The sequence below is a fragment of the Mustela lutreola genome, chromosome 5, assembly GCF_030435805.1.
Source record: "Mustela lutreola isolate mMusLut2 chromosome 5, mMusLut2.pri, whole genome shotgun sequence".
NCBI classification, from domain to species: domain Eukaryota; kingdom Metazoa; phylum Chordata; class Mammalia; order Carnivora; family Mustelidae; genus Mustela; species Mustela lutreola.
This window is the reverse complement of record NC_081294.1, coordinates 94,306,866-94,328,883: the sequence shown is the minus strand read 5'-3', so window position 1 is coordinate 94,328,883 and position 22,018 is coordinate 94,306,866. Positions and strand designations below refer to the sequence as shown.

At 34.3% G+C, this 22,018-nt stretch overlaps 1 protein-coding gene across 4 annotated transcripts in view; it reads left to right on the top strand.

Moving 5' to 3' along the window:
- The window catches only part of ADAMTS6 (ADAM metallopeptidase with thrombospondin type 1 motif 6), a 303,174-nt gene that overhangs the window by 147,185 nt on the left and 133,971 nt on the right, over positions 1-22,018 (top strand). For all 4 annotated transcript variants that reach the window (XR_009353976.1, XM_059175095.1, XM_059175096.1 and 1 more), the window contains one exon: positions 18,377-18,523. Coding sequence is in view for 3 of the 4 variants with exons in the window: in XM_059175095.1 (XP_059031078.1) it covers positions 18,377-18,523 (147 nt within the window). In the remaining variant the exon portion in view is untranslated. The remainder of the gene's footprint in view (positions 1-18,376; positions 18,524-22,018) is intronic.

Below are 22,018 nucleotides of genomic sequence, written 5' to 3'. Positions count from 1 at the left end.
CCCACATCAGGCTATTGCTCGGAAGGGAGCCTGCTTCTCCATCTTTCTCTGCCTGCCTCTCTGCCTACTTGTGATCTCTATCTGTCAAATAAATAAAATCTTTAAAAAAAAAAAAAAAGGATAGACCTTACTTAAAATGAAAACAGCAGCATACTTTTAATTCCTTATTTCTGTCTCTTATAACATTGCTGTTCTTCATCTCATTTAGCCATTTAATATAATTACCAGTATTTTTCCTATTTTTAGCATTAACTTATCCTTTGTATTATTAAGAAAGACAGAGTTTATGTTTGTTTTATTTATTCCTTTTCCGATGTCCTTCTTTTTTTCTTTTTTAATGTAGATCCAAGTTTCTGACTGATATAATTTTCTTTCTTCCTAAAGAACTTCTTTTCATTTCTTGTAGTATAGGTCTGATGATAATATATTTCCCAGCTTTGGTTTGTTTGAAAAAGTATTATTTATTTTTCACTTTTTAAAAAAGATTATTTATTTATTTATTTATTTGAAAGAGAGAGAGAGAGAGAGAGAGAGTGCATGACCCCCTGAGCATGGAACCCAATGTGGGAGTTCCAACCTGACACCAAATTTGACATTTGAGCCAAAACCAGGATTCTGATGCTGAAACAAATAAGCCACCCAGGTGCCCCTTCTTTTTCACTTTTGAAGAATAACTTCACTTGATTTAAAATTTACATAGTTTCTGATAAGAAATTGTTGCTATTTCTACTCTTGTTCCTCTAAGGTAGATTCCCTGCCCTCCCCCCAACTTCTTTTAAGATTGTCTTTGTCTTTTATCATTGTAGTTTGAATATGATACACATACATGTAGATTTTTTTATACAGAGCTGTTTGGTATTTAAAGTTCCTGTGTCTTTGGGTTGGTATTTGTCATTAATTTTGGAAAATATGTGGGCATTATTCTAATTCTTAGTTTACTCTATTCTTTATTCTACTTTTGAAATTCAAATTACATGTATGTTACAACTTCAGATATTGTCCCAAATTTTCTGGATGTTCTGTTGTTGGTCTGTGTGTGTGTGTGTGTGTGTGTGTGTTTTAATTTTTTTTTCTTCCTGCATTGTAGATTGAGAAGCTTATGTTGACCTATCATCAAGCTCATTAATTCTTTCCTTGTTGACCAGTCTAAGGATGAGACCATCAAAGGCATCTGACATTTCTATTACAGAGATTTTTTATTTCTGGTATTTCCTTTTCATTCTTACACAGAAATTTTCAGCTTTCAGCCAGCAGGACCTATCTGCTCTTCCATATTGTCTACTTTTTCATGAGAGTCCCTAACATATTAAATATAATTACTTTAAATTCCCTGTTTGTTAATTACAAAATTTGTGTCTTTTCTGAACCTAGTTTTGATCCTTGTTTTGTCTCTTTTAACTGTATATCAGCATGACTTCCCATTATTTTATTTAAAGCCAGACATGATATATTGTAATGATGGAGGGTCTAGCGGAACCTAAGACCTAGACTTTTTATACACCTGTATATAGCAATGTTCACATTTGTTCTTATAGTCCGTGCTTACTTTTCTCTATTATTACAAATCTTCCAAAGAACCGATAAGGATTGTGTACCAAAATCAAGAGTAAGCTACTATCTTTTGGTTCAAACCATATTACTGTCACAATGTTTAGTGATATAATATATGGTGAAATGATATACAATGTAATCACAAATAAGATACTTCTTATATATCCTACAAAATAAAAAGATATAAATTCTCTTCTTGTATATCACCATGCAAATATATGAATATTTGCCACACATAAGGAAATAGTTTTGTTAAATATAGCTTTAAAGGAGAAACTCATTTGCATAGAAAACTATTTAATTTACTGTAGAAAAATAGTTGAGAAAACACGTGTGTCTAGAGATTGATACCTATTGATAGACTCTCTGAGTTACAGATGCTTTAGTTAATGAATAACTTTCATTGCACAGTCTCTGGTCTCTGTATAGCAACTGCCTTGTCTCTGACTTGTGATGTCACCTGTTTTGACCTAAGCTCTTACCTTTTCTTCTTTTATTGCTTATTGTTTTATATTATATATTTTTATTACATTATTCACCAACAAGGGAGTTATATCCAAATGATACTTCTCAAATACTGTTTTTCATGGTACACATTTGATCAATGGGTGGTCTCTTACTCATGCACAATTTGATTCCCAAGACTTACTAAGTACCCAATATATTCACCTAACATAGACTGTATTGTGGATACAGTGATGTTGAAAGAGAAGTTCCTACCCTAATGAAACACAGCCTTTTTATTTACTTTTTTTTTCTTTTCCTACTCTTGAACAGTTTTCCAACTCTTGATCAGCTACTTCAAGAATATCTTCTTCTTCTTCTTTTTTTTTTAAAGATTATATTATTTATTTGAGAGAGAGAGGAGAGAGCATGAGTGGGGGATGGGAGGACAGAAGGAGAGGGATCTCCCACTGAGCAGCAAGCCCACTGTGGGGCTTCATCCAGGACCGCAAGATCATGACCTGAGCCAAAGGTAGACACTTAACCAACTGAGCCAAACAGACGCCCCAAGAACATCTTCTAATTCACGCTCCTTCGTGAGCCAAATAAAAACAAAACCTCTAGGCTGGTGTTATATAGGCCCTGGTTCAGGGTATATCTTTATAAAAGGAAAAAACCCCACAATTTTTAGATTTAGACATAATAGATTCATAACCATTTACCTGTAGACCTTTATGGTAGTACTTAATAAGTACTTATAAGTCCCTTTCATAAACTATTCAGTAATTTTCACTTGTCTTTTTCTTTAGCAAATGTGCTTTTCTTTCAGTATCATCAATTCTATAGAAAAATTCAAAATGTATCCCATTTTGTTTATTGTCAATTCAATTAGTGTTGTTATATACTATTTTGCATTTCAGAGACACATGTTTAGTCCATAAAATAGATGAAATAAACTTCTATGAGCTTATTATTATGTGAACTAAGAATGTAATTTGGTATAACCACTTTGAAAAGGTATTTAGCATTATCTAGTTAAGTTGAAATTTTATCTAAGTCATGACCAAACAATTGATTTCCCACATATTTCTAAAGCAGTGATTCTCAAATTGTGGTCCATCAATCCCTAGGATTTCTGAAGCACTTTTGGATCAAAATTATTTTCTTTCTTTCTTTCTTTCTTTCTTTCTTTCTTTCTTTCTTTCTTTCTTTCTTTCTTTCTTTTTTTTAGATTTTTTATTTATTTGACAGAGAGAGAGATCACAAGTAGGCAGAGAGGCAGGCAAAGAGAGGGGAGGAAGCAGGCTCCCTGCTGAGCAGAGAGCCTGATGCGGGGCTCGATCCCAGGAGGCTGGGATCATGACCTGAGCCGAAGGCAGAGGCTTCAACCCACTGAGCCACCCAGGTGCCCCCAAACTTATTTTCTTAACACTAAGACCTAATGTGCTTTTAGTACTCCCCTTGAAACTGTGTTGATATTTATGGTGATTGTGCAAAAATCAGTATGGGTATAAGGGGTGGCACCCCAGCATAAGTCAAGGCAACCATACTGTTAGTCATTGTATTTGTTACCGCCATGTCAGTTTTACTTCAGAATGTACTTGATGTAGGTGAAAAAATTATGCATTTTATTAAGGCATGGCTCTTACATATATATCTTTTTAAAAGTATTCTCTGTCATAAAGTGGGAAGTATGTAAACCACTTTTTGCTCCATATCAATCTGATGGTTGTCACAAAGAAAAGAACTTGTGCCATTGTTTGAGATGAAGTAGCTGCTTTTTTTTTTTCCTGGAACACAATTTTTATTTGAAAGAAGAAATGAGAAACTATGGGTAGTTGGCAGAAGCTCACTTTAGAAATAAACAAATGAGCTTATTATATAAGGAAAACAACTTATACTGTTTATTACTAATAATATAATTTGAACTTTAAAAAAAATATTTTATTTGTTTATTTGACAGACAGAGATCACAAGTAGGCAGAGAGCCAGGCATAGAGAGAGGGGGAAGCAGGCTCCCTGCTGAGCAGAGAGCCCCATGCTGGGCTCAATCCCAAAACCCCAAGATCATGACCTGAGCCAAAGGCAGAGGCTTAACTCACTGAGCCAACCAGGCACCCCTAAAATTTGAACTTTTGAGCAAAAATTAGAGTTTATGAAAAACTATATTTGTCGTTAAAACTTGACAGCCTCCAGGGGCCCCTGGGTGCCTCTGTCGTTAAGCATGTGGTATAAGGAAATGGTCCAGTTTCATTTTTCTGCATGTGGCTGTCCAATTTTCCCAACACCATTTGTTGAAGAGACGGTCTTTTTTCCATTGGACATTCTTTCCTGCTTTGTCGAAGATTAGTTGACCATAGAGTTGAGGGTCTTTTTCTGGGCTTTGTATTCTGTTCCATTGATCTATATGTCTGTTTTTGTGCCAGTACCATGCTGTCTTGATGATTACAGATCTGTAATAGAGCTTGATGTCTGGAATTGTGATGCCACTGTGGCTTTCTTTTTCAACATTTCTCTGGCTATTCGAGGTCTTTTCTGATTCCATATACATTTTAGGATTATTTGTTCCATTTCTTTGAAAAAAGAAAAACTGATGGTATATTGATAGGGATTACATTAAATGTGTAGATCGCTTTAGGTAGCATAGACATTTTCACAATATTTGTTCTTCCAATCCATGAGCATGGAACATTTTTCCATTTCTTTGTGTCTTCCTCAGTTTCTTTCATGAGTACATTATAGTTTTCTGAGTATAGATTCTTTGCCTCTTTGGTTAGGTTTATTCCTAGGTATGTTATGGTTTTAGGGTGCAATTGTAAATGGGATCGACTCCTTAATTTCTCTTTCTTCTGTCTTGGTGTTGGTGTATAGAAATGCAAATGATTTCTGTGCATTGATTTTATATCCTGAGAATTTACTGAATCCCTGTACGAGTTCTAGCAGTTTTGGAGTGGAATCTTTGGGTTGTCCACATAAAGTATCATATCATCTGCAAAGAGTGAGAGTTTGACTTCTTCTTTGCCAATTTGGATGCCTTTTATTTCTTTTTGTTTTCTGATTGCTGAGGCTAGGACTTCTAGTACTGTGTTGAATAGCAATGGTGTTAGTGGACATCCCTGCTGTTCCTGACCTTAGGGGAAAACTCTCAGTTTTTCTCCATTTGAGAATGATATTTGCTGTGGGTTTTTCATAGATGGCTTTGATGATATTGAGGTATGTATTCTCTGTGCCTACACATTAAAGAGTTGTGATCAAGAAAGGATGCTGTACTTTATCAAAGGCTTTTTCTGCATCTATTGAGAGTATCATCTGGTTCTTGTTCTTTCTTTTACTAATGTGTACTGTATCACATTGATTGATTTGGAGATGTTGAACCAACCTTGCAGCCCAGGAATAAATCCCACTTGGTCGTGGTGAATAATCCTTTTAATGTACTGTTGGATCCTATTGGCTAGTATTCTGGTGAGAATTTTTGCATCCATATTCATCAGGTATATTGGTTTATAGTTCTCCTTTCTGATGCGGTCTTTCTCTGATCTTGAGATCATGGTAATGTTGGCTTCATAAAACGAGTTTGGAAGTTTTCCATCCATTTCTATTTTTTGAAACAGTTTCAGAAGAATAGGTATTAATTCTTCTTTAAGTTCCTCTGGGAATCCATCTGGCCCTGGGCTCTTGTTTGGTGGGAGATTTTTGATGACTGCTTCAGTTTCCTTACTGGTTATGGGTCTGTTCAGGTTTTCTATTTCTTTCTAGTTCAGTTTTGGTAGTTTATATGTCTCTAGGAATGCATCCATTTCTTCCTGATTGTCAAATTTGCTGTGTATACTTACCCATAATATGTTATAATTGTTTGTATTTCTTTGGTATTGGTTGTGATCTCTCCTCTTTCTTTCATGACTTTATTAATTTGGGTCCTTTGTCCCTTTTTTTGATAAGTCTGGCCAAGGGTTTATCAATCTTTTTAATTCTTTCAAAGAACCAGCTCCTAGTTTTTGTTGATCTATTCTACTGTTCTTTTGGTTTCTATTTCATTGATTTCTGCTCTGATCTTTATTATATCTCTTCTCCTACTGGCTTTAGGCTTCATTTGCTCTTCTGTCTCCCACTCCCTTACGTATAGAGTTAGGTTGTGTATTTGAGACCTTTCTTATTTCTTAAGAAAGGTTTGTGTTGCTATATACTTTCCTATTAGGACAGCCTTTGTGGTGTCCCAAAGATTTTGAACTGTTGTGTTTTAATTTTCATTTGTTACCATTATGACTGCTCCAGGAAAAGGAGGCCTGGGTTTTAACCACTGCACAACCAACCAGCTCTCCTAAAAGCAGGATCATCTCTTCCTGGTAGTCCTGGGCATCCTGGAACTTATGCAAAGAAATTCCAACACGGTGCTGGGTCTTGTTTTGTTTTGTAAACTTGTTATTTGGGGTTTACCTTTGTATTTTGTCTTCTATTTTGTTATTCTTTGTGACATACTTTTTACATTCTTCTTTAATTTCCTGGTTGACCCATTCATTCTTTAGTAGAATGCACTTTAGGCTCCATGTATTTGAGTTTTTTCCAACTTTCCTCTTGTGAGTGAGTGCTCGTTTCAAAGCATTGTGATCCAAAAAATATGCAGGGAATGATCCCAATCTTTTGGTACCAGTTGAGACCCAATTTATGACTCAGAATGTGATCTATTCTGGAGAATATTCTATGTGCACTAGAGAAGAATGTGTATTCTGTTGCTTTGGGATGGGATGTTCTAAATATATCTGTGATGTCAGTGTGTCATTTAAAGTCTATTTCCTCATTGATATTTTGCTTGGATGATTTGTCCATTTCAATGACAGGGGTGTTAAAGTCCCCAACTATTATTATATTATTGTGGATGTGTCTATTTGATTTTGTTATTAGTTGGTTATATAATTGGCTGCTCCCATCTTAAGGACATAAATATTTAAAATTGTTAGATCTTACTGTTGGATAGACCCTTTAAATATGATATAATGCCATTCCTCATCTCTTATTATAGTCTTTGGTTTAAAATCTAATGTGTTTGATATAAGGATTCCCACCCCAGCTGTTTTTTGATGTCCATTAGATTTGTAAGTGGTTTTCCAGCCCCTCACTTTAAATCTGGAGGCATCTTTGTCTCTAAAACAAGTCTCTTGCAAAAGCATATTGATGGGTCTTGTTTTTTTATCCATTCTGATACACTATGTCTTTTGATTGGGGCATTTAGCCCATTTTCATTCAGAGTAACTATTGGAAGACATGAATTTTGGGCCATCGTATTGCCTGTAAGGTGACTGTTACTGTATATTGTCTCTGTTCCTTTCTGATCTGTTATTTTTAGGCTCTCTCCTTGCTTAGAGGACCCCTTTCAGTATTTCCTGTAGGGGTGGTTCGGTGTTTGCAAATTCTTTTAGTTTTTGTTTTTCCTGGAAGCTTTTTATCTCTCCTTCTGTTTTCATTGATAGCCTGGCTGGATATAGTATTCTTGGCTGCATGTTTTTCTCATTTAATGCTCTGAATATATCATGCCAGTTCTTTCTGGCCTGCCAGTTCTCTGTGGACAAGTCTGCTGTCAATCTAATATTTTTACCATTGTATGTTACAGACTTTTTGTCCAGGGCTATCCCGAGCTGAAAGGATTTTCTCTTTGTCACTGAGACTTGTAAGTTTTACTATTAGTTGGTGGGGTGTGGACTATTTTTATTGATTTGGAGGGGGTTTCTCTGCACCTCCTGGATTTTGATGCTTGTTCCCTTTGCCATATTAGGGAAATTCTCTACATAATTGGCTCCAATATACTTTCTGCCCCTCTCTCTTTCTTCTTCTTCTGGAATCCCAATTATTCTCATATTGTTTCGTCTTATGGTATCACTATCTTTCAAAATGCCCCCTCGTGGTCCAGTAGTTGTTTGTCTCTCTTTTGCTCAGCTCCTTTATTCTCCATCATTTGGTCTTCTATATCACTAATTCTCTCTTCTGCCTCATTTATCCTAGCAGAAAGAGCCTTCATTTTCTATTGCACCTCATTAATAACTTTTTTGATTTCAGCTTGGTTAGATTTTAGTTCTTTTATTTCTCCAGAAAGGGCTTTTATTTCTCCAGACAGGGTTTTTCTATTATCTTCCATACCATTTTTCAGCCCAGATAGCACCTTGAGAATCATCATTCTGAACTCTAGATTTGACATATTACCAGTGTTCATATTTATTAGGTCCCTAGCCTTCGGTACTGCTTCTTGTTCTTTTTGTGTGCGTGTGTGGTGAGATTTCCGCCTTGTCATTTTATCCATATAAGAATATATGAATGAAAAAAAAAAGAATATATGAATGAGAGAATAAAATACTAAATGGGTGCCAAGGACCCCACTGATATGTACACTAACCAAATCAGAAGAGACCCCAAATCAGGGGGAGAAAAAAGGGAGTAAAAAGAAATTTTTAAAAAAATTTTTATATTAAAAAAATGTATAATATGTATTAGGCTGGTGAATAGAACAGAGCCACCCTCTTGATTTTGGGTGTAGTTTGGTCTCTTAGAAGCAGCTAACTCACAAAATTTTAAAGAAAGAAAAAAATATATATATATGTACACAGACATACACAAAATAAGGGTAAACACAATGAAGGGATGGAATATGACTATAAAGATGAAAATTTTAAAAAAATCTGAAAAAGGAATTGATTCGATAAGTTGGTTGGAAAAAGAAAGAAAAAGAAGAGAGAATTTGCTCAGGTTGCTTTCCCTTCTTCTGGAATTCTGCTGTTTTCCTTGATCAGTAAGTTTGGTCTTGGCTGGATGTGCTTGCTGATCTTTTGGGGGAGGGGCCTGTTGTTGTGATTCTCAAATGTCTTTGCCCAAGCCAGAATTGTGCTGCCCTTGCCAGGGGCTGGGCTAAGTAATCTGCTCACATTTGCTCTTGAGAGATTTTGTTCCCTGAATGCTTTCTGTAGAGCTCTGGAAGACAGGAATGAAAATGGCGGCCTCCCAATCTCTGGCCCGGGGGGCCGAGACCTCAGGGCCACACTCCTCAGTGCGCCCTTGGGGAAAAGCAGTCAATCACTCCTGTCTCTCCTTTCTCTGGCCACGTTCTGAGCTCACCCAGCCTGTGACCAAGCATTTCTGGTACACAGCCCCATTTGGAGTATCCAAACCCAGCAGACTCCTGCCGCTCTGCTCTTTGGCGAGGGAGGTGGGTCTCCCTGGGTCTGCCACTTGTGGGGTCCCTGCTCAAAGAGCAGTGGTCTGGCTGTGCTGTGGATCACAGTTTCAGGTAACCCTGAGTTGAGAGCTTACTCCTTGGCTCTGTCTTTGTAGCTGGCTTCCCTGCTCCAATACCTGGGGGCTTTGCTACACTCAGACACCCCCGATCCTTCTGTGACACTGCAGGACCTGAGACCATACTGTCCCCACAAAGGCTCCACCCCCGCTTATTCTCCGGAGTGATATGCCTCAGTGGAGCAGACTTCTAAAAGTTCGGATTTTGTGTTCTGCTGCTGCTCCACCATTCTTCAGGACCAGGCCCCACCCCCCATGGTCTATCTTCCCTTCACTTTGGATTCACTTCTCTGCACATCCTACCTTAGAGAAAGTGGTTGATTTTCTGTTTCTAGAATTGCTGCTCTTCTTCTCTTCAGTCTCCTGTTGGGTTTGTAGCTGTTCGGAATGGTTTGATTACAATCTAGCTGAACTCCTGTGACCTGATGTCATCTCAGCCTGCTACTCCTCTACCGTCTTGATTCCTCGCTAGAACCCAGCTATTTTTTAGTATCTTAGACACTAAAGAGATTAATGAAAATGTAATTAAACAACACTATGGTTTTCTTTGAAATTCTTGTTTAGTAAGATATTTTTAAGTAAAATAGTTATTTATGTTCTCGTTTTAAATTTTGACAATGATAAGTATCACTCCATTTAACATCATAAACAAAAGATCTTTGGGGTCTCTAATATCTTTACGAATGTAAAAGATCCTCAGACTAAAAGTTTAAAAACTATTCTGAAGAGACACTTACATACATGACCAGGGGATGTATTTAGGAATGCTCATAGCAGCACTGTCCATAATAAGAACCATCCTAAATTATCATCTTAGAATCAATAATTAAATAGTACTTTTACAATCGAAATCTGTAAATGAAAATGAATGACGTACAGTTAGCTCAGCAGAGATGACATTCTCTAAAGACATTGTTGAATGAAAGAACCAAGTTATAAAAGGATATCTACAGTGTGATTTCAGTTCTATAGATTTGAAAACGAGGCAAAATTAACATATGTTGTTTAGAGATGTTGTAGGGAATGATTATCACAGTAGCCAGGATAGGCTCTCTCTTAGAGGAAAAGAAGGACATGATTATGAAGGTGAACACAAGAAGCAAATTTTTCTTCTAAAACATTTTACTTCTTAAATTTAGTAAGGATAATGTGGATGTTTCTTTATATTTATTTTTAAAAATGTTAATACATTTGATTCATAAGTATGTATGATATAATATATCATATCATATATATGTGATGCTGAAATTAAACTCACAGAACAAAATAACAAATAAAAATATCATTAGAAAATATGACAAGAGAGTTAATTAGACTCATTACAAATTCCATTTGTGTTGGATGCATTGCCCAAAGAGTGTCAATACTCAAATAGTGTCAATAAGCCATTAAATTTTTATGTTATTTTTAAATGAAGCTGAGGTTTATCTTGTAGCAGTTTTTTAAGGATGATTTGTGAGACCTCTATTCCTTGATTTTTGTTCAGAATGACTTTTATACTCAGTTTGGTTGAGTCCAAGATTCTTGGTAGTCATTACTCTGTGGCGAGGTGGTGTTAAATGTCACCATGGCGAAATCTGAGGGTAATCTGATTGTTTTACCATTATAGGCAATTTGTTCTTTTGCCCCAGTTGCCCAAAATATATCTTAATTTTGAAGTCCAATAAGGTAACTAAACTGTGGCTCTGTGTGAACTCATTCTGTGTCAGTTTTTCCTAAGACATTAAATATTTCACTTTTGATTCGATTTTAGACATTTTTTTTCTCAAAAGTTTTCTTGAATTTTTAATAATCACTTTTATTTCTGTTTTAATATTTTGGCTCTTTTCTGGGGGGGCAACAATGATATATATGTTGGATTTCTTTATTTTAACCCTTTTAAACTTTGTCAGTTTTCATTTTGTCTGCTTTGTCACTCCTGTGAGAAATGCTTTTAGCAGTTGCCTAACTTTATTTCTTGCTACTTCAGCATGGCCTTTTTCCTGTGATAGTTTTATTTCCTCCCCCAAATTATTTCTTCAGATTGTTCATCTTTTCATCCCCTGTGTGGCCTTATCTTCCCTGATTGCTTTATCTCTGCATTAAATTCTTGTTTTTATAAAATGATAACTTCATTAAGTTTGTTTAAATTAATATGTGTCTAGTTTTTATCTTCCCTGTCCCAACATTTTTTTCTGCTAAGTGTCCTTCTGTGTTTTTCTGTTCTGATCATTTATTTATTTATTTAATATGTCTGTAGATATTCTTCTTGTTCCTTTTGATTCACATCTTTGAATGGGTTAGAATTTTCTGGATGAACTATTTGTAGAAGGCTATGATGGGTAGGGGCCAGAGCTATTTTCTTATCAGGAATCTATTAGTAATGTAGAGTAGTGTATGAGATTCAAGTTCTTTTATACTGTATTCCTTTATAAAACTATTAGCAAGAGAGAATCTTTTTTACCTTTCCTTACTGACAGATTACTTCCTGCAAATGTGATTTGTGTGGCTCCAATATACATAAGGCCAGACCCCCCTTCTTCTGACATCTAGAACAAGGGTGTATATTCCAACAGTTTGCACTCTTACTCCAGTTGTTCACAAGAAGGTATTGTTCATTTTACCCCCTAGATTGTTGCACATAACTTGGTGAAATATGCTTTGCGTCTTTATGTTAGATCTTCAGTTATTGTTATCCTCTCTCTGTGTATTGCTACATTCATCTTTGATTTTTCTGAATTCAGTCATCCTTCCACACTCATTTTAATGTTGTGGGTTATGGTTTTAGAGGTTTTCTACATTTTATTAAAAGCAGAATTTTTGTTTCTTTTTCTTATTTTCCTTACTGCTTTTAGGTGGGATCTTAGAGAAAAAGGGAGAAAACTTTCCTTAACAGTGTAAAAATAAGATGTGTTCTTTAAACTTTTGAGATAGGAACAGAAATAATAAGACATGAGAAAGGAAATTTCTGGTCTTTTTCTTATATCTATTCGGAGATTTAGATGAGATCTTTAAAATTCAATATACCTCCTATGAAGAAAACAAAAGAAAAATCCTACTTTGTTTTAATAGAGATTATTGAGAATTTGGGCTTCAGCTTTAAAAAAAATTTTTTTTAAGATTTTATTTATTTATTTTATAGAAAGTACATAAGCAGAGGGAGCAGGAGAGAGAAATAGGCTCTCCACTGAGCAGGAAGCCCAATGCAAGACTCAATCCCAGGACCCTGTGATCCTGACCTGAGCCAAAGGCAGATATCCAACTGACTGAGCCTCCCGGGCACCCCAGTTTTTAAAAAACTAATACTAATTTGAAGTAATTTGCTTTCAGAATTACTTAGCTTTGAATAATTGAGTAATGTTATCCTCATCAACTACAATCTTATCTCTCATTGGATTTGAGATTTAATTTTACCCTACTTATAAGCTGGTAAGTTAGCCTACGACTGTCAAATGGATGCTAGCAGAAGACATGAAATTCCTGGGTCAGAGATGAAGGATTTTATTACTTACAGCACAGTAAACAGCATAAGCATCAGCATATTTATTTGATTTCTTTTGACCCCAAATCCTATAGGGGCAACACCACTATAGCCTAGATGAATGCTTCATACACAGTGGGTTTGGATCATAACTGAGAAACATTGAGCTTGGGGAGATCACCAATTTTAGAGCAAGTAATAAGTAAACCTGCTTTTTGTACAGGGGGAATGTTGCCTCATTTTTCAAAGTTATCCTGTGAAATGGCCTGGTTAAAGCATAAGGTTTGCAGACTTGAAATACCCAGCAATATGTGAAGAATCACAAGAGGCCCAAGGGAAACTGTTTCCCAATCTGTCAGTCTCTCTCTGTGTCTCTGCCTCTATCTCTCTCTTAATCTCTGTTCATAAAACCCTCCTCAAAAGAAAATATTTACCTTTATGTAATCTGAACTATTTTAATGAACACATAAAACCAACCATGGAGGTGTTGTCTTGTTACCATTGTTCACTCATGGGGGTGTGCCCCATGTCACCAAACTCTTTTATTCTTGCTCTCATTCTTTTTTAAATTATCATTTGTGAAACTAAAGAGCAGAGAGTTGAGTTTATTTTACATTAGTCAACCTATTCCTTTACTGCCTATCTGTCTGGAATTTATCAATGTATCCTTAGTTCTTGGTGCAACATCATTATCAGTCCCACCAAGGGCCCTTCTTACTTAATATATGTGAATAATGAATTTGTTTCTATAATCCCATTTCCCACTCCACTTTCTTTTTTTTTTTTTGAATTTAATATGTATATTTGAATCCATATGTGTCCTTGTGAAATAGCACAGATTGTTTGTATATGTATGTATTTATTTTTTAATGAATACAAATTTTCAGTTTAAAATAATTCCAAGTTTACAGAAGAATGGATGTAGAGGTAGGATTACCCATGTGTCCTTTACTCAGATTCAAATATAGTTCATATTTTGCAACATTTGCTTTACATCTCTCTTTCTATATGTGTATACATATTTTTTCTCAACTATTTGACAGCAAGTTGTAGACATGTGCCTTATCCCTAAATATTTCAGTATTTGTGAAAAAATAATGTCTTCTATAGCACAGTATAATTATTAAACTAGAAAATTTAACACTGATATACTACTATCAAATATGCAGTCTGTATTCAAATTTCAGTTGTCCGAGAGGTGTTTTTTGTACTTTCCCCTGCAATCTAGTTTCTATTGCATTTAGTTATTTTTATTTAGTCTTTAATCTGAAACAGTTCCTTGGTCTTTCTTTGTTATCTGTTATTTGTTATGTAATTTTTGCTTATATACTGATATGATATAATACTATAGATCTTTTTCTTTCTTAATTTTTTCAGTATTTTTAAGATCCACCCATATTTATATGTAGACATCTGTCTTGTTTTGCTGCTTCCAATTTCTGCTTAGTATCCCATAATATACATATGCCATTCCCCAGTGACAGACACCTAGATTATCTTTAACAGCTTGCTGTCATAAATAACTCTTTCATGAACATCCTTATATGTGTTCCTTTGTGGTATATTCCTGGGATACATATCCAATAATTGAATTGTTGGGTCATAAAATATCTGCCTATTTAATCTGATGAAGACCTGCTGAATTGCTCTCCAGAACAGCTGACCTAACCATAGTACAACTATTGTGCACTAAGGTCCCAATTTCTCTATACCAGTTTCTTTATACCACTATGTCAATTCTTAGTTCTTGATAACATTCTAATATTTGTCAGTATGGTGGTTTTAAAGTGGACTCTTGTTTATTTTTCTGATCACAAATGATTTTCCCTTTTTACCAACTCTTCACTGAGATAGACTTTCCTCAGGAGGGAACCTATCTTTATTTTATTTTATTATATTAAAAAAAATTTTTTTTTTAATTTCCCACTCCCCATTACTCATTTTGCCCATACCCCTACCTCCCTGGCAACCATCACTTTGTTCTTTGTACTTACAGGTTTGATTCTGCTTTTTGTTTGTCTCTTCATTTGTTTTTTAGATTCCACATATAAGTGAAATCATATGGTTTTTATCTTTCTTAGTCTGACTTCATTTAGCGTAATATCCTCTAGGTCCACCCATGTTGTCACAAGTGACACAATCTTAACATTTTAAATGCAAAGGATAGAATTTCTAGAGCACTATCAATATTAGCATGTAAAAAAATAAAATTTTATATACTTCTTTTAAATATATCAGTTGAATCTAAATGCTACAACAACTTGGTAACTTTCGGTATGCATTTAAAAAATATGTGAACAGGTTCTTGGGGTTTTTTTGAAGATTTATTTATTTATTTGACAGAATGAAAGAGAAAGATCACAAGTAGGCAGAGAGAAAGAGGGAAGCAGGTTCCCTGCTGAGCAGAGAGCCCGATGTGGGGCTTGATCCCAGGACCCTGAGATCATGACCTGAGCTGAAGGCAGAGGCTTAACCTACTAAGCCACCCAGGTGCCCCGGGTTCTTGTTTTATAGTCAAAATTTACATCATTTTTTAACTCTTTTAACTCCATATATCTGCTTGTTCTTTCCCAACCAGAATACTATCCTGATGTACATTTCAGTATTTCTTAATATATTTTTAAAATATTTTTATATTTAAAAGTATTTTAATTACATCTTTATCCCAAAAATGTATATAAGTTGCAATTAATTCACAGAATTTCCTGTGGTAATAGAAGAAAAAATGTTCTCTGGATTGTACATTCATAACATTACAACCATTGTTAACCAATTATTGATCAGAGAAACATATGCATATTATATATTTTAATAAATAGTAAAATCTAAAAGTAAAATTTTATAGAATTTTATAGAATTTCTATAGTAAATAATTCAAATATAAATTTCTATTTTATAGAAAATATATAGTTATATATTTTCAATTGCTGTATTTGTCCCTCTTTCTAGGATGAGGCAAAATTTCAGCATCAATTTGACTCTTTAAATTTGTTTTTATAGCTTTAAAAGCTGAGAAAATTTGTTCACAGAAATTGATGAAAAGAGTTTACTGTAGAAATATCACTCAGTTCTTTGAACTCCTTTTGAATTATTTGTCAGAACATAACCAATGGTGATCTAGCATCAAAAAAAAATTTTAACAACCTGTCAATTGTTAATTTGTTTATATCCTCTTATAAACTTGATGAAAACAAGACACTACATGTTAGTCAATCATTAAAATCACTCTTTCTCAACACTGATAAAAATGGTTCAGAATGTCCCTCTTGACACCCACATTTTTAGACCCCAAGGCAATGAACTATTGTAAAATTATAGATGGGCAAAGGATAAGTACTTCTTTTATAGGAGAAATAAAATATAAAAAGGAGAAACTTGGCTTTTTTTTTTTTTTTAGAAAAGAATACATAAGGAAGTTGGAGATCTTGAAAATAATTTTCTTTTAATAAGGATATATTTTTAAAAAGATTTTATTTGACAGAGAGAGAGATCACAAGTAGGCAGAGAGGCAGACAGAGACAGAGGGGGAAGCAGGCTCCCTGCTGAGCAGAGGGCCCGATGTGGGGCTCGATCCCAGGACACCGAGATCATGGCCTGAGCCGAAGGCAGTGGCTTAATCCACTGAGCCACCCAGGCGCCCCTTAATAAGGATATTTTTTAAAAGATTTTATTTATTTATTTGCGAGGGAGAGAGAGAATAAGAGAGAGAGAGAGCACGTTTCACAAGAGGAGAGAGGTCGGCAGGAGGAGCAGACTCCCGGCAGAGCAGGGAGCCTGATGTCTCGATCCCGGGACTCCAGGATCATGACCTGAGCTGAAGGTAGTCGCTTAACCAACTGAGCCACCCAGGTGCCCGACAATAATTTTCTTAAAGCCATCTGTGTCTGCCTATACCTATCTTTAAAAGATTCAGGAATATGTATAAGGCTGCTGCCAAAAAGAAATAATTTTTTTAAGCTATCATTATTTGAAAAGAATCATAGTAGTATTCACAAGATAATATCAACCTTTGAGAGAAGTATAGAATATTGTTTGTTGAATTATAAATTTACATTATGGAACTTTTTTGTGTAACACTGCAGTTGATTGTTTTGACAGAATTCTATCTACTTCTATAAACTTAAACTCCACCATCGTGCTTCTAGAATATCATTCAAAGAGACTTATTGCAGTGTGTTGATGTCGAACAAGAAGACCAAATACTGGTGTATTTATTTTTTGGTTATTTTGGCAGGTTACTTGGTGTTTTAATTTAGGGCTCTGGATATACACTCTTTGGGATTTCTCTTCCTTTGCTTATGTTCATTCCTCCATGTGAATTACTAGTTTCTTCTCCTTGCCCCACATATGATATGTCTTTATTATGGCTCTTTTATATTATATTTATGGAGATCAGTTCATTCAGCTTTCTAAACATGTCTCAAATCTAATCCCACCTCTCCAGTGCTCTATTCAGACCTACATCGTTTCTCACTTGGTAATGATCTTCCATCTGCTTTTCCTGCCTGCATTCTCTTCTCACTCCAATGTCTCCACCATAGAATTACTATGATGACCTGTCTAAAATACAGATCACTTCCATATTCTCCTACTCTGAAACCTTAAGTTGCTCTTGCTCAGAAATCTTCAATGTTTCTGCACTGCCAAAATTAATATTTAAATACTTTTATTTATTGTAATTCTCTGTTCTCAACTACCTTTCCAGTTTTTTCTCTAGCAACTGTTCTCATCTATTTTATATTCTTGTCATACAAATTACTTATTTCCTTGGACGCATATCATGGTATATTTATTAGGATGTTACAATGGATACATAGCTTTATTTTTTCACTAATAGCGAGAGCTTTTAGCTATCTGTGGAGAAAGACTAACATTTATTCCATTCACATCCTATTTAATAGAAAAAATTTATGATTTATCATTGATATATGTTTTTATATTACATTGATAATAGCATTAGGCATGGCTATAAGAAATGGGGGGGGGAATGGCAAAGTTTGACTAATGAAGGGAAACTGAAGTAAAGAAAAACTCTATAATCATAATCCTTAAATATATTAAGATTTTTCAAAAGGTGTTTTGAAAACACACATATAATACAAACATAAATTGCATATATCTTGAATTCTCCTTCACTATATTAATAAGAAAAATGATTTTTACATTTGACCTTTAACATAGAACTCAGTGGATTATAACTATCTTTTTATAATTCTCTTTTAGATTCAGCATAGTGAGGTAGCATGAACTCTAGGATGTTAAAAGGCAGGTTCTACTAACACTTACTAACTGTATGATCTTTAATAGGTCATTTGTCTTTGCTAAATCTCAGTTTTTCATACCTATAAAGTGAGAATCAATATATGTTCCCTATCTGTCCAAGGAAAGATCATATCATGTAAGTTAACATTTTTAGAAGTATATGATCAGTTAAAGAGATTTAAAAATAAGTTGTATCAGAGAATTATTCAGTAGTCTCCTTAACTTGAATCCTGTATTTCCTTAGAGGATATTGATAGAAGGTATATGTTGATAAGCTAACAAATGATGAAATAAGGAAATAAGGATATATTGGGGGTCCATTTAAAAATTTTTTTTTCTATTTCTTTCTTTTATGTTTTTTATGTTTCTTCCTTGTTAAAACAGTTTTGGTATGAACCATGATGGAATTGGAAATTCTTGTGGGACGAAAGGTCATGAAGCAGCAAAACTTATGGCAGCTCACATTACTGCAAATACCAATCCTTTTTCCTGGTCTGCCTGCAGTCGAGACTATATCACCAGCTTTCTAGAGTAAGTAATCTCTTGAGAGTGATGATGAATTGCTCCAGAAGTAAGCCATTGGTAGAAGCCTAATATGTAGTTCTTCAAACTGCATAATGAGTAACTTTTATAGGGTGATATTTCAGGCTGTTCCCAAAATACTTTAATATATCGTTGTGGCAAATTTTTTCCTTCATGCTCAAACAGAACTTGGTAGATTAAAGAAACTGGAGCAAGGCAGTAAGTGGGGTTGGTGATGTGAGTGTCAGAAATGTTTAATAAATGGGAAACAATGCCAGAAAGAATTTAGATTTATACAGTTTAATAGAGCAGCCAAACTTTAATTCAGTGATTATATATTTCATTTTGTTTTTGAAAAAATTGAGGTCTTTTTTTTTTAAGGAATGCTAGAGTATCTAACAGTAAAAAACAACAACAACAAAAAACCAAACACCCAGTAAATGAAAATGAGAAAATGAAAATTTGTCTTTGAATATTTATTATGTGACTCATCTTTTCTGCAGTTTGAGAACTTCTTTGCTGATCTTTTAATGTATAATCTAAAAGTCTGGTTACTTAAACATGAAATAAATAAATTAGCTGAGGTATAACTATGTTATGAAAGCAGGTATTCTTTCACATCTCACCTGCATAGGACTTTAGGTTTGGACTTTAGAAACTCATAGACTTAGGTCTCACTTTCTAACTGTGTGACCATGAGAATGTTACTTAACCTTTCATAATCTTCATGACCTCACTTGTTAAATGAGTTAGGTAATAATACATACATCTTCGGGTTGTTTTATATGTACATATATATGTGTGTGTGTGTGTATAGTATTGCACATAATTGTACAATTATGTACATAATTTGTATATAACTTGTACATAGTGTACATTGTACATAATTTATAAATATATAATATATAAATATATATAAATTATGTACAATGTTGTAATGTATATGAAACATAGTAGACAAACATTAAATGGTAAATATTATTTTAAATAATATAGAGGCTTTAAGCCTTATTGCTCTATCATTACTTCCAACTGTTTTGTGCCATTGTTTTCTTGGGGAGAAGAGAGTAAATACTCTGTGAAAAAGTGAATCATAGAAAAAGCACACATGAACTACAGAGATTCTTTTTAAAAACTGTATTCATAGTTCACATTTATATGACTAGGGCCTAAAACTTTAAAAACTCAGATAAGTTATATAAAGTAATATTATTTATTAAAGTTTTGGTTCATATCTGCTATTAGCTGAAACTTCTGAAAACTTAAAATTATGTATTTTTTAAAACCTAAAAAATATATTTTAAATTACTTAGCACAATGGTTTCATCAATCAGAGATCAAAAAATAAATGTTTAAATGGCTTTTTTGAATTAATTAATGTAATAATGAAATAGAAGGAATTGGAAATTCATATCAGAGAGTAGTTCCTCAGAATAATTATGCTATAACCTAAAAAATTTTTTAATGTTAGCAATAGGTAATTATAACACTGTACTTGCCTAGTGCCAAAGCTGGGTTGAAGGCTATAAAAATAGACCACAGAAAATTTGACATCTTTCAGTGGTTTTTAACACAAAGCACTAGCATTATCATTTTCCAAGATGTTTTTAATGAGATCATATTACCTAAATTTTAAACATTGTTGAAGATCTTTTTTCCCCAGAAGTCAAGCCAGATCTGGAATTTCTCCTTTGACTTGGCTCATGTTTTTATAATGGAATCTTAGTGTCTATCACCAGAAAGACAAACTGTATAATATGCTGAGTATTCTTGTGCATTTTTGAAGACTTCTCTTCTCATTTTTTTCTTTGTTTTTGTTTTTGTTTTTTCCAAGTACCAATTTTCTTTCTCCCCTATCCTGTTTATTTTGCACAGCCTATTTGCTAGGACCATCTTTGTATATCTATACAAAGACCAGTTTTGAGGTCTTGCCAGACCCTGCCTTGATAAACTATATTAAGGTTGTTAAAATACTTGGAAAGGGAATCCCTAAATTACTGGTAAAGTATTGTTAAGAAATCACCACAGATTTGGTGGGAGATATAAAATTATTACTGGTTGCAATAAAGTGTTCCATTGAATAAAGAGAATTAATTAAAAGAATTAATTAATTAAAAGAATTAATCCCAAAAGCATTATTTAAACCTTATTGCCTCTTTGCATTTTGTATGTAAGCATGATTAGTGTTGACAGGGTTCTAAAGGGCTTATTTGTTCTGTATTTTATAAAAATATTTCCGTTTTACATCCTCATGGGAATGCTCACACAGTTAAAACCATTAGTAAAAGATAGATATGAAAGACAATGGGTAGAGATTTGGGGAAAGTTGGCTTTTTTCCCCTTTTTAATAATAAACTAAACAACTCTGATTATAATCTGACCAAGCAATAAGTTTTTTTTAAAGCACAGGGCCCTTTAAACAGGTCAGTTCACTGGAGCACAAAGACATAATAGTAACTTTCTTGAATTTCTTTGTTCCTTTTTATTAATACAGTTGACTTAATTGCTTTAGCAGCTATGTGTGATATTTTTAAAAATCCAATGATATTTTGATCAGGGATTGAGGTTACATTTATGTTTTATAGTTGGCTCAAAATGACTCATAACATTTTATTTTAGTTTCTCTTCTTAAGAAAAAGAAATCTTGAAAGATGAATTGTTTAGGAACTGCAGCCCAGCCAACAAAATGCATACCTTTCTTTACTTAGTTACTGTAAAGGCTCAAGATGATGGTAGATTCTAACAATGAGCTTTATATGACTTATAGAGATTCACTATTCATTACGTTCAACTGAAAACAATTCCATGGCCTTTAAATGCCAATAGAATAAAGTCTCTTGTGTCTTTCTGAAACACTAGGTGCTATTGATCAATCAGGAGATGGTGTTTACCAACTCCCAATATTTTTTTTCAGATTTCTTAAACTCGGTGATTCAATAAGTGGTTCATGAATCGCCCAGAAGCCGTCCTGATTAAATAATAAAGAACCCATTTCCGTTAAAATGGACGTGTTATGCCAGCTTCTGATGTTTTCGACGACGGCTTTGCAGGTAGTGTCCTTCCTATCTGCCTGCGGGACTTATTTACTTATTTATTTAGAAAATAGAGAAAGATGAACCTGGTATTATGGCTCACACTCATTGATGACTATGGGCTAATTTACCAGGCAGTGGAAGGCAGCCAGAAGTAGTTTAGGCCAGTTTTTCATACATTTTCCACCACTTAGTGGTAGTACAGAGTAATTTCATATAGTTTTCAAAAATTCCAGAGCCTCTGTGAATCAACTCTTGCTCTATTTAAATTAAAGTCTGTTAAATTGTTTGAACTGTCAGAGATCCATAGCAAAATTTCCTACAGCTCCAAATTAAATACAGACTAGCCATTTTCACAGAAAGGATGGAAACTGAATAAAAGAAAGGCAGTATTATGGTAGGTGAACTAGAAAGGAAGAGCTACAAGGAAAGTGATATAAGATGAACAGGATGACTAAGACACATTTCCTCT